This window comes from Haliotis asinina, chromosome 3 (genome assembly GCF_037392515.1).
Source record: "Haliotis asinina isolate JCU_RB_2024 chromosome 3, JCU_Hal_asi_v2, whole genome shotgun sequence".
NCBI lineage: Eukaryota > Metazoa > Mollusca > Gastropoda > Lepetellida > Haliotidae > Haliotis > Haliotis asinina.
Genome location: NC_090282.1, coordinates 25,159,898 through 25,173,433, shown reverse-complemented (window position 1 = coordinate 25,173,433; position 13,536 = coordinate 25,159,898). Strand labels below are relative to the sequence as shown.

General features: G+C 37.3%; 1 protein-coding gene and 1 non-coding gene across 4 annotated transcripts in view; one reads left to right on the top strand and one right to left on the bottom strand.

The window, feature by feature from the left end:
- The window catches only part of LOC137277729 (long-chain-fatty-acid--CoA ligase ACSBG2-like), a 53,687-nt gene extending 43,000 nt beyond the window's left edge, over positions 1 to 10,687 (top strand). For all 3 annotated transcript variants that reach the window (XM_067809624.1, XM_067809623.1, XM_067809622.1), the window contains 6 exons: positions 1,679 to 1,866; positions 2,632 to 2,744; positions 3,469 to 3,619; positions 4,198 to 4,337; positions 5,410 to 5,656; positions 6,188 to 10,687. In XM_067809624.1, the coding sequence (XP_067665725.1) occupies positions 1,679 to 1,866; positions 2,632 to 2,744; positions 3,469 to 3,619; positions 4,198 to 4,337; positions 5,410 to 5,656; positions 6,188 to 6,267 (919 nt within the window). In that variant the 3' untranslated portion in view covers positions 6,268 to 10,687. The remainder of the gene's footprint in view (positions 1 to 1,678; positions 1,867 to 2,631; positions 2,745 to 3,468; positions 3,620 to 4,197; positions 4,338 to 5,409; positions 5,657 to 6,187) is intronic.
- A 1,575-nt stretch (positions 10,688 to 12,262) lies between these two features.
- Positions 12,263 to 12,334, bottom strand: Trnae-uuc (transfer RNA glutamic acid (anticodon UUC)). The gene has a single exon. It is a non-coding gene; the product is annotated as a tRNA-Glu (tRNA).
- Between the last annotated feature and the right edge of the window lie 1,202 nt (positions 12,335 to 13,536).

Genomic DNA, 13,536 nt, shown 5'->3' with positions numbered 1-13,536 from the left:
TAGATTTTCACTATAATTTTGCTGCTAACCACATGTCATCATGTGGCTGACAAAGATAAATCCCTGATCCATTACCAGAAAATATTTCCCTGGTGTCCTGTTCCTAATCCTAGGCTCTGCCAGTGAGTGTTACATCTGTGCAGGTGTGGTGTGTGACCCGAGTCTCGATGAATGACATATTATTCCTACTTAGAATTAGAGAAGGATTGGATCGAAGCAGTTTGCTGTAGTTTGTATAGAAAAACTTACATGAAATATCAAATCTCACTTCTGTTTTACAAATAAGAAGAGAATCTGTATTTTAACCATAATTTTTAACAGTAGGTGTTCCTCCTGTAAGAGAAGCTTTGAATACCATTGAACATGTGAGTGCAGTGGATATTACACTAGATCAGTGTGAGGTGCATAAAGCTTGTTTCATTTTCTGACATGGAAGGTCAGTTTTGTGACAGATTGAATGTAGTTCCATCCAGTCATTCCTGCATGTATTACTTCCTGCATAAAGACCCACATTCCCTCGTCGTACAACTTGGACGTGATTCACTGCGCATCAAACCCATCTCCTTGTTGTTCCCTCACTCATACACAAGTGTCATGTCTTGACTGTCTTTCAGTAACAATTGTATTTTGATGGAGATATGCATTTTTTTTGTAACCTTCTGCTCCATGTCTCTATTTGTATTACTTATTGTGTATAGACTGCTAGGCAGTGGGGGAGCCTAGTAGTTAAAGTGTTCTCTCATCATTCTGAACACCTGGGTTCTATTCTCCACATGGGTACAATGTTAGATGCCCATACTTGGGTCCCTTGCTATGATATTGCTGGAATATCACTAAAAGTGGCATGAAACCAAATGCACTATTATTTGGCTGCAGCTTATGCCAATAGCTGGAATACTGCTGCCTTCACTGTTGGTTCACTCACCCTACTTTCGTGAATGCATTATTGTGTATTGTTTTTGTATCAATGAGATGACTTTACTCATTTCCAGTTCATGTTTCTGTGTACATATTACTGTTTCTGAAGAATGATTTGTGGGTGGCCTTGGCCCATGTGTCATGTTTGCTGGAGTTGAATGAGAAGGATTCACTGGTCAAGTCATGATTATTTTTATTCCTACCCTTACGGCCTGGGTCAGTGCCTGTGATTCACACATGATTAGGGGCAGTCGGGTAGCCTTAGAGTTTGATTCCTGACATGGGTACAATATGTGAGGCCCATTTCTGGTGTCACCCCTGTGATATTGCTGGAGTGTTGCTAAAAGCAGCGCAACACCATACTCACTCAGACTTGATTGTTTTCAAGTGGCTATGATATGGCTTGAGCACTGCTGAGGACAGTGTTTTAGACTCGCTCAGCTCAGTATACAGTTTACTTTTAGATGGGTATCTTTGCCACTACAGGCTCCGAAATGATAGAATTTAGATGTTCTAGTTTACAGTTGGTTTATGAAGTATAAACCACAGCTGTTAGGGAAATACCACAAGACTGTATATGGGGACAGGTTGAGGTGCCGGGATCGAGCCCACCTGTGACCGAGTGTAAGAACCTTGGAGTCGACTTTGTGTGCAGATTCTTTCAGTGTTGTCACAACCATTAGTGTACAGTACACTATATATATATGCGGGTATATCTGCGCTATATAAATATCCTATATGTATATGTTTCTATTTGCAGTGGTGGATTGCCGTTTGGCTTCAGTATTGCGAATGCTCTGGTATTCTCCAAAGTTCGTGCAGCTCTTGGGTTTGAGCGCTGCAGGTTTTTTATCTCTGGAGCAGCTCCCATTACCAAGGATACGCTGGAGTACTTCTACAGTCTCAACATCCCGATAGCAGAGGTGTATGGCATGAGCGAGTGCTCAGGTCAGTACTTCCTTCGACCTTAACACCCCAATAGTGTACACTGGTATTGTCTCGTCTCATCTCGTCACGTCTCGTCTTGTCCGTCCATCTGTCTTGATAGTTAATACACCCAAACAACCAAAAATATTGCAAGTTTTTTCTACAGACTCTGACCTAACTCGTTTCTATTCTAAAAACATTAGTGACAGCCATTTTAGCCAGCCTGAGTGTACAGTTATAGATATATAACAAGTAGTTTCTGAAATAAAAACTCAACACAGATCTTCTCCTACATGTTTCCATCATGTATCTTCAAGGAGAAGTGATTTCAGTTAAACAGATACATGATGGAAACATGTAGGAGAAGATCTGTGTTGAGTTATTGGTTTCTGTGTACTTAAGTTGTACATAATGATCCTGCCAGCTGGTACCTCTAATGCCACAGAATGCAGCCAGAGTGTAAATATCAAATTTACAAACAGAAACCAAGTTCACAATCATTTATTCCTTGTTTTAGATGGTGTTTTATTTTAAACTATATGGTAAAATTGTGTAAATTTGTAATAAACATGACTACTTTTTAATGTCTGGCTAAACAGGTTTGTAGACATGATATACTGAAATTCAATAGTTACTTTTAGTCATCACTGTTTGGATTGCTGAGCTTTCTGAAACCTTTTTAATATGGATGAAAAAGTTTGTTTTTTCCGATGTTTGACATGTCTATGAATTCATAGTAGGTTCAGCTGCTTAGTTGTGACGTTAATTTTCTATATTTGTCTTCAGGTCCACAGACTTTTGGACGAGATGGTCCTGAAAATCGCATAATGAGTGTCGGTTTTGAGTTTGGTGGCGTTCAGACAAAACTGGCAAATATCGACAGTGATGGCAATGGAGAGGTATGTTGGCTAGAGTAGCTCCCATTCTCGGTCAGACCACAAATAGTTGTTTCTTTGTTACTATGTTAATCTGTGGGATTAGAACAATAGAACCCAAGATAAGATGTGCATTGATGTCAAATATACAAACTATATCACTGTTACTCAGTGTTAATATTCAATGTTAGACACAGTGTTACGAACATGTTAGTGCAAAGGTCTTTTAGTGGAAACAGGGCCAAAATTTGACTGTTAGTTGTTTAACGCCTATTTCAGCAATAGTCCAGACAGTTCAGTGATCAACATCATGAGCATCAATCTACACAATTTCGATATAATGACATGACAAGCATGGGCTGCTGAAACCAAGTCTAACTCAAACCTGTATTAGCCAGAGTGTCACATCCTGCATCATTAGACGTCATTAGTTACCATTCACAAATCCCAATCAAGAAATGTGTGAGAGACATTTAGAAGCTCGGGTAATATAAAGGATAACAGTGTATGGAAGAACGACATCTTTATTGCTGTGAGAGCAATGTTTTGGAGTAGGTTCTAACACTGTTATCATGCAACTATTTACTTGATAACAGTGTAATAACCTTAACGACATTCTCACAACAAATAAGATGTTGTTGATGTATTGTTATCCTACCTGAATGTATATTGCATTCAGCTGTCCCTGGTGAATATGTTTCAATGTCTGCTGCTGGTATCATGCCTGTCCTTAATAATTTATCTTCAGATTTGCATGTATGGCCGCCATGTGATGATGGGCTACCTTGAGAACGAAGAGAAAACCAAGGAGACCCTGGATGAAGAAGGCTGGCTACATAGTGGAGACATCGGGAAGAAAGATAAAGATGGCTTCCTCTTCATCACTGGTAGAATCAAAGGTACGTGCACACATTTTACCTGGCATGAATTCTCTCAACAAATTGTCATACCTTACTGTCAAATGTGGAACAATTATCATGTGTTGATGGTTGACATTCATTAGCGGGAGCATATTTGTGTACATACAACACTGAATAAATTATAATATTCATTAATGTAACAACATGATCTCTTGTAATATCTGAATGTTCTATATACAGCCTTGCCCCACAATAAAGCTCTTTGCGGTACTCTCTCATACTACTCTATGCCTCCCATATAAAAAAAGTTGCCATATGATTGGAACAACATGTGTAGTGCCGGATTGCTGTTTCTTGGTTTGTTGAATAATAGGTAGCATAACAGGAATCGCAACTGAATTATCTTCCTAAAGTCCTACTTAATACTCCACACTGACTGTTTCACCTGTAGTGAAGGCTGTAAGTCCTTCATTATACTCAAGGATGCTTGTCACGCCCAGAAGGCTTGAAGTCCTTAATTGTCCATGTAGCTTGTCTGACCTGTAGTGACTGACTGAAGGCACTGCAGCAGGCTTGCATTTTGATTCAGCAGTGTTGTGATGCATTTTTTATTGCAGAGTTAATCATCACAGCAGGGGGGGAGAATATTGCCCCAGTGCCCATTGAGGATGTGGTGAAAGAGTGCATCCCAGCTATCAGCAACTGTATGTTGATCGGAGACAAGAAGAAGTTCCTCTCTCTGCTGATAACTCTCAAGGTGAGGAACTCCTGCTTTAAAGGCGCACTCAAGCAGATACCCCTGTCACTAACTGTGTTCGGCATTTACACTTTCCTCAGAGTGAGTTTAGTGAGACAATCAGTGATCAACAGCATGAACATTGGTCTGTGCAATTGGAAACCGATGACTTATGTCAACCAGTTCAGCGAGCCTGACCACCCAATCCTGTTAGTTACTTCTTGCAACAGTGAACAGAGAGTGTATTGGATGAAACAATCATAATACGTTAGAACTTGTGTTTAAGTGAGCAGTCTGTTCCAAATCTTTTTCTTTGATACAATACCTTCCTGTGTTAGAATGTGAGGACACCTCCATTAACAGTTTTGTCAGGTGCACCCTGATACAGCTTGGACTGCTTATGGTAAACAAAAGTTGCTCAGTTCTGGATCCTGTCAGATGTCATTACTGAAATGATTTGACATATGACTGAGTGAGTTTGGTTTTACACTGCTTTTTGCAATATTCCAGCAATATCACAGCAGGTGACACCAGATATTGGCTTCACACATTGTACCCATGTGGGGATTCAAACCAGGATCTTCAACATTATGTCACTATGTGGAACTGCTCTAACCACAGGGCTACCCCACAGCCTTGATTGTTCTTTTTTCAAAATGAAAAGCTGAGGAACGTGTGAAATATGCCTTTAATGTTAATTCCTGTACTATGTTCATGGACAGAAAGACACTATAAATAGATCCACAATATATGCTTCACATCAAAAGTTTAGTATCACTAATGTAATTATAGTCACTTACTTCAGGTAACTGTTTTAAACTGAATTTTGTTTTGAATTACTGTTCACATGCTGAGTATGTGCACATGCTTTTCATCATGGTGATGCATGATCCACGTGCAATTTAACTGCATAAGGTTTGCAGTTGGTTCCTCCAAGTTAGTGGAGAAATCAATCTTTGGTGTGCCTGTGTATTTATGAAACATATAGTGACTGTTTTAAGTGTGTCAAAATTTGGGGGAAACTTTCATTGTGTTGATATGAGTAAAATCATTCAAGTGTAGGTCTTGAAAAACTAACCTTCTCTCTTCTCAGACGGAAATTGACCCTGAAACCATGGAACCTTATCCCCAACTAACCTCGCAGGCCTTGGAGTGGTGCAGGGAGCAAGGAAGCACAGCAACCACTGTCAGTGACATCCTGGACAAACCGGACACGGCAGTCTTGAAGGCTGTCCAGGCAGGCATTGACAAGGCTAACAGTCGGGCTGTGTCTAGAGCCGCCAAAATCCAGAAATGGTCAATCCTGCCCAAGGACTTCTCAATACCCGGTGGAGAGCTAGGTAGGGAGGTTTAGGGATACTATATGGAGAGGACAGAATGGATAGGGAGTTGGTTGAGCTGGAATCTTGATTGCATTATCTGACACTGGTTTGATGTCCCCAGACTGAATTATTTGTAGATAACAGTCATGTATCCGGAATATTGCTGAATGTGATGCATACTACTATCCATTCAGCTGAAAACCGAACTGATGAATTGTAGTCTAACTCAAAAACTAGTAAACATAAAACGCTCAATGAAAGCGTGGGACAACCAGGTGTTGGAGAAGCATGTGCACAAGTGCCAACTAAGTTATTAATCCATTAACCTGTGTTTTGCCATTTCCATCACTTCTCGCACACCTAGCTGTCTATTTCTTTGCACTCGTAACAAATAGTGAACTTTGTCAATAACATACTATAATAATGAGAGTGTAGTAACAGTGCAGTTACATTCCTTGGTACAGATATGCCTTGAAAGTTACCTCCCCTTTACTACCAGTCATTTCAATCTGTTTACCCATTCATGGTGATATTATTTTCTTTCCACAGGTCCAACCTTGAAACTTCGCCGTCCAATTGTAGCAAAGATGTACCAGAAAACAATAGATGCTTTTTATGCAGAGAAATAATATCTCTCTTGTCCTGTGCAACTGACTCCCATCAAAATGAACAAATAATAGTGCAAGTCTTAGAACCATGACACCATTTTGTGGAAAGAAGTATGGAAGTGTCATATATGTTGGGGTATACTGTGACAGCAAGCACGTGAAGAAGAAGAAATCTCTGACACTAGTTGTTTACAGAATACGAAGAAGGGAGACATTCGTCATTTTTCTCAGGCAGGATTTCATGACCTGGGAGACCATTTCTAGTGTTTCCTCCAGAGCATTTTAGAAGGGCGCTGTGCCCTGCCCTTTTCTTCTGGTGCCCTTTTTTACTGCGCCCTGCCCGGTACTTGCTAGCTGTGACCGAGCACAGGAACAGACTGACAGTCAGCAACTGTAACAAGCATCTTATGATCAGCCTAAACACCGACAGCCACAATGACACTGACTTGGAAACTGTTTTGAAAAGCTTCCTGAGAAAAAGCAAAGGAGACTGTAGGTTAATAATACATGAGGCTCAAACTGATCATTTTGCTTTTGTTTTTATTGTGATTTGTGCCCTTTTCAAACTAGGGTGCCCTTTTCAAACTAGGGTGCCCTTTTCTGAAGAAACTTCACCCTGCCCTTTTTGTGGTCTGGAGGAAACACTAATTTCACTCTTGTAGAGCATTAATAATCAGAATTAATTGCCATAATTATTCACTCTCTGTTTAATACACTACACTGTATTAGGTAACGTGTGAAACTTAAAATTGAAAATACCAAGGCTCCATTCCACAGTCATCTTAGCCTTGTGTTTGTTGTAAATCTTTCTCTTATTACAAGTGTTTCTACCATGTCAGTGGTAAGATCAGTTTGTGGAATGGGCAGTCAGGGCCAATATCAGGTTTTTCCTTATGTGTTCTTTTATGTCATAATGGAGAAAGGGGAGGTGAGGTAGCCCAGTGGTTAAAACATTCCGGGTTTGATTCCCCACATGGGTACAATGTGTGAAGCTCATTTCTGGTGTCCCTTGTCATGATATTGCTAAAAACGGCATAAAATCTAACCCAGCACTCACTCACATGGAGAAATCATTTGGCTACACAAAAACACAACAGACACAACGTTTTGGCTCACCTGTCTACTTAGCGGATTTCTTTCACTTTTATTTTGCACTGCCCAATACCTTTGTGCATGGCAATAATATATGCACCTTAAGTAACGCATCATAGAATGTTTTTTAACGGTGCTGTATGAAAGAGTTTATAAAAAATCAAGTCATCCAAAAATTAGATGTTATTGATAATACACTACTCAAAACAAGAAACAAGCACTTTAAGGTTGAATACAAAGTATAATAATGTCCTGAAATTGCTAAATTTGGTATCATTTTGTAGAAAAATATATCTCAAATCTAAATGTTTCATAAAAATAGCAAGTAACCACAGCATTTGTTTGATGAGTGGCGCCCCCTTGGCATTGTTTGTAAAAAGTTCTTTTAAAAGCAAATTGTTGACTTTAATGTTCACCATGTGTTTGTTTTTTTGTTTTCTTTTAAGAAAAGATTTCAGTATCGTTATAAAACAAAGGTTGTATGTAGAATTTGACACATTAATTAATTAAAAAGCAGGGGTTAACAATTCTGTACATATGCACTGGTTGTTTTTGTAATTTTGTACTTGAGTTTTTGTCATGAGTAATTGACGTTGTACATAGGGGCACTTTTTTTTTCTTTTTTTTTTTTTTGTCAAATTAAAAATGGTCCCTCAAAAAACCTTCAGAACACAAACAGGACTCAGCTCTAAAGGGAACCTACCACTGTTCAAGGTAACAGTTGGGTTGAGGGGAGGATGTTCACTTTAAACTAAATGTGTTCAGTTGGTGTTTGATTCATTGTTTATATTCAAGTGTTGATTGGCTGCAAAGGCTTTTTTGCATGCTGGGAATTGTGAAAATATTTTTCTTAAGTAATAGTTAGCTGTAGAAGCCTTTCCAGCAAGGCACAATCATGAGTATATAAGTAGTTTCACTATTTCATCATCTTTAATATCATCCATATTTTTGGTTTCTTGTTGAATTATATAGATCTGCAGTGTTAATCAGAGAACATATCCAAGTTTGTGGTTACCTTGTATTCTGTTGTATCAAATGTTAGACCCAACATATACTTCAATCAAACTTTGCCATTTTACCTTATTTGGTCAATTTTAATGACAACAAGTAAGAGAAATATGGTGGAAAAGTATTTACTTGTTAATTTACACATCTGTGTAATTTATGCAACATTTCCTGATTATTTTCTGTACATTTTTAATTTACATTTGAACAAAAAATAACATTTCATGAACACACATTGTATTAAACATTTAATTTGTACATAAACATTTATTGTATGTGACAAGTTTGAATCACAAATATGACTTAATTACGTGAAAGGCAGTTGCGCATAATGTATGCATTATTGGATTGTTTTCTTATTGACTGTTCATCCTATTTTGTATGGTTGATGAGTTTAATCAAAATTTTGTTCATGAGGAATTGTTTGGAAATTGACATGAGATCTCAGCTGTTTTAAATCTGTTTGAATATGGTTTATATTTTGTTATTTGTCTCTTTGCAGTATGGGTAATGAACATATCGGTAGTAATGTACAGCACAATATATAGGGATATTGTCAAGTTCAAATAGCCATGCTGTGATATGGCAGGATAAATGCTAATGGCAAAACCCAACTCACTCTCTCACTTGAATTGCAATGTGTTCGGCTGAATGTGATGATGGGAAAAGGGTGAGAAACAGAAATCACTTATCAGTCAAGTCAAAATTCATTGACACAAGAATGTGGCGTGTGTGTTTTTGTTAATTTATGGTATTTTATACGGAGACATAAACAGTTTATTTTTAAGGTCACATGCAACCAAAAAAAAACATAATTAAAACACAGTTATCACTTACTCATGACATATAACAGACACTGTTGATTGAGAAAAAAACAAGAAATAAACAACCTTATAAGCATACAATCGTGAATCAAAAGCGCAATATTTTGCTTATTAATATGAGCTTACTTCCCTGGGAACAAAGCACCTGTCAGAGTGGGTTGGTGTGCACTCAAGTGTAACAAAGACCTTTCATTGGCTGGTTCGTTTGCTGCTATTTTGAATGCTCATAGTGTGTGCGATGGTCTGTTTGATTGGCATTTTAGAAGTATGGGGAGTAATAAGAAAGTATGATTCTTTATGGATAACAACTTCTTTTATTGTATATAAATATTATAATGCAACATTTCACTATGGATTCATATACTGATTTGCTAAGAATCCATACTGACACGCTGCATCATATACAATAGAAGACGTTGTTATCCATAAACATAGAGATGTTGGGTTTTGTGAATACATGCTGTCTGCATTTGCATTCGATACAATCAACAAATCCTGACATTATTAACTACTGCATGGCTGAAAACTGTCATTCGTCCAAGTACTAAGCAGACAAAATAACATGTCCAGTGTACTAGCATCACATCTGCCTGTCTGTGTATATTACATGTAACAGAGACAGAACCCAGGTGTATGGCCCATAAATCAGTGTATTTTGTTTATGGTGTATAGCAAGATAGGTGTTAAGTTCAAATTGCATGTGGTCAATGATTGAAGTTATGTCTTGCATGCTGTCATCAGCAGACAGGCAGACACATAAGTGTCGATAAAACTTAAAGACTTATAACAATCAAAACGTTTTTTCTGTGTTTCCGTAGACATGAATTAAGACATTTTAGTTTTCAAACTGAGCTATTTTTAACAATGAACTTAGTGTGTCTCGTGCTAAACTTTCTTGAAAACTTGGCTTGAACATCCACAGGTATGGGAGCAGTGTATTGTTATTACTGTAGACCCAAAATGCTTGTAATCACAAGAATATCTCTTGTTCTCCAACTCGCAGGACAACACAGCTGGTGAAACCACTTTTTCCCCCATACCTGGGGGGAAATTAGTGAATCATTTGCATTTTTGTGATAATTTGTTACTGTAAGTCCATACGAAAAGTAATCAGAATCTGCAAAGTTGTGTTTTGTGTTTTGTGTTGCATGTGACCTTTCATGATTAAAATAGACACAATAATTTGTACTGCATTGATTTTGTCTCCACTAGAATCTCATTACTCAGGACTACTTTTTATGATACTTGAGATTTTGTAAATGAGAACAGTTATGAATATGAAGTATTGTTCACTAACATCATCCCATTGCATTCCAGTGTAGCTACTCATCAAGACATAATATCTTGAAACGACTGATGAATATTATGTATATCAGTACATACTCTCAGTATGTATTTTATATAGAGAATATGGTATAACTTTATTTACATTCATAATTCACCACAGTGCATATTTTATGAACATTAGGGATTAGTCTATGTTTGAATGTTTCTTGTTGAATAAACTGCAATATGAATGACGTGTTTAGTGTATTTTGTCTGTGAAAGTACCAAGAATGACTTTACAAAAATATGTCTTTTTTTGACCCCACGATATATTGTGCAGGGATGTTTTCAATGCCTTGTCTATCCATCCATCTCCCAACCATTTAATCCATCCATCTCCCAACCTATACTCCATCCATCTCCCAACCTATACTCCATCCATCTCCCATCCATATAAAACTGAAGTGTGCTTCTTACTATATATTAGGCCATCTCTTGTTTTCCCAGAATAACCACATTTGAGGTTTTAGTTTTGCAGGGACAGGTTTTACTTTGCACAAGAAAGACCTCTTCTCAGGTTTTACTTTTAGTTAGTAAGACCACTCGTGTTTACAGAAGTTGTCTCCCTTTGTACACCAAATTTCAAGCTCACCAAGTACAGAACATAGTAGTATCAGTTTTAGGCTATGTGCTTTAGATATTTATGAAGTTTGATAACCTGTAGATTTTGGGGTTCTTTTCTCCATCCCAGAATTCACCCAAATTCAAGCCAACTGCATGACTGCACACACATGAAAAAATAGTGACAACCATAACCCAGGGCAGCTATGTTTAGAGTGATCATCTATGGCAACTGTGACAGCCTATCAGGCATCCACATTATCATATTTAGTAGTCTAGTACTACCAACACTACTACAGACACTATGAAGATGGCAGGCATGTTTTGTCTCCTAGTGTAGATGTTTGTACTGATTGCTCAGGATCACAGTCTAAACAGTGTAAAGTAAGTATTGTAAAATGTGCTTCAGGTACACCTTCAGTTGCTAACTGTGAATTGACTCAATCCATGTCTCACATGAACTAAGTTATTATAGAACCTGTGGACAATTGGTTTTTGGCAATTTTTTCATACACCTCATTGGGATAAACAGTTCTTTATACACAGTTCAATTTCAATTTAACAGTTCAATTTCATTCAAAGTATAATTATTAGAGTATAATTATTATATGTATTAACACTTTTACTTTGAAAATGAACATCATAATCAACTACTCTTACTTTGAACAACTTTTATTTGGTGTAAATTATTTCATGCAAGAAGTTTTATTCAAAATATAAATATTTGCATCTTCGATATCTCCAGGGTATACGTTCCAGTAATGATGAAATATGTGGTGCCATAGGTAGATATTCTACAAGGCAATGATCTGGTAATAATATTTCAAGAGCCTGTTTCATTTCTGCGTTTAATAATGAGATTAAATTATCATAGGACAGTTTTAATCCTGTGAACAAATCATGATGATGTATTTACATTAAGCCAGAGTGGTTGCACAAGGTTTTTCTAATGTCTTTATTGTTGATTATGTAACCCTGTGTGACAATCATCAGCAGTCTCTTTCTAAAAATGATATATTTAATAGAATTTTGTAATATCAGCCCCTAAAAGAAATAGACAATCCACGAATATGTTATCATGTACAAATAATTTGGTGCATGATTTGGAAATCTGTTATTTGCAAACATTATTTGATTTTCATGTTCATTTATTTATTTATATACTTCCAAACAGAACAAAATAAAAAAAGAAAAATTAAAAAAACATGTTCCATTGCCGGGAATCGAACCCGGGCCGCCTGGGTGAAAGCCAGGAATCCTAACCACTAGACCACAATGGAAGCTGTTAGCTACGGTGCAATTTATGGAATATAAATTAAAATGTTAAATTACTTTTCCTCTTCACCTTTAATATTTTGAAATGAATGTATAACCAAAGACGTGGATAACGTCTTTCGTATAATATGATGAATGGCTCATGTTTTGATTACTGTTGATACCAGTACCAAAATTACTACGTACTGATCATGGACGCCGACATCTCACCTGTTCACTCACTTCGAATCCTGCGATAAAACAACAATATCGTGAAATACAGGTCGAGGCCAGTGCATAATTTTCAGTATTTCATAATTACTATCAATGCAACTGAACACTCGCACACATTCTTATTTTTTCTAACATTAGTGATTTGAAATCGGTAAATATAATAAAATCGCGTACCTTTTATTAAAGGGAGCTAACTCTGCCGCGGGGGCTGACCGTATTACGTCAAAACTCGGCCAAACGAGAGCGAGATCAAACCTCGCGAACTGTTCTTCACTTGTTGCTTCTCTTTCCACTATTTTCGTTCAACGGGGACATACGATATTATGTTTATGAAGAGTTCTTTTTTGGTTTTAATTAGAACGTAAAATTATATTATTTTCAAAGGTCTGGTTGCCAAATCAATATTTTCTTGAAATCATCAAAATAACATGACCAGGCTCAGGGTGGTCCTGTGCGGTATCTTTAGTTACAAAATTCAAATCATGAATCAGTTATATATTATATTAAAGCAGCAGTCACAAGCTCTAGGTAAAAATGATGATGCATGTGATTAGAGGAAAGGAATTTGATTAAGTGGTTAGGTGTCATAGTGAGTCATTATGCCTTCATCATTAAATAACACATTATAGTCTGTTGGATATGAATGAGTAGGCACTTTGACAAAAAGATTACCCTTCCTCAACCTATTACCACCCAACAGTGATAAATAAACCAGGACAGAACTGATGAAGATGTTGCCCAAACTTCCCACAACATCAGCCAAAGTGAAGACTGATAATCCTAGGTCACAGACTAAAGACAGAAGCCTTTCTTGGTTATCGACAATGATGTAGACAACAAACTGTTGGTGTTCTTATCGCCTGACATGCTACAGATGAGGCAATTCTGTTTATGGATGCCACTTTTTACACCTGTCCAAGTTTGTGGAGTCAACTCTATGCCATCCATTGTGTGACAGGTAATACTATGTCTCCAGTTGCCTTTGCCCTAATGC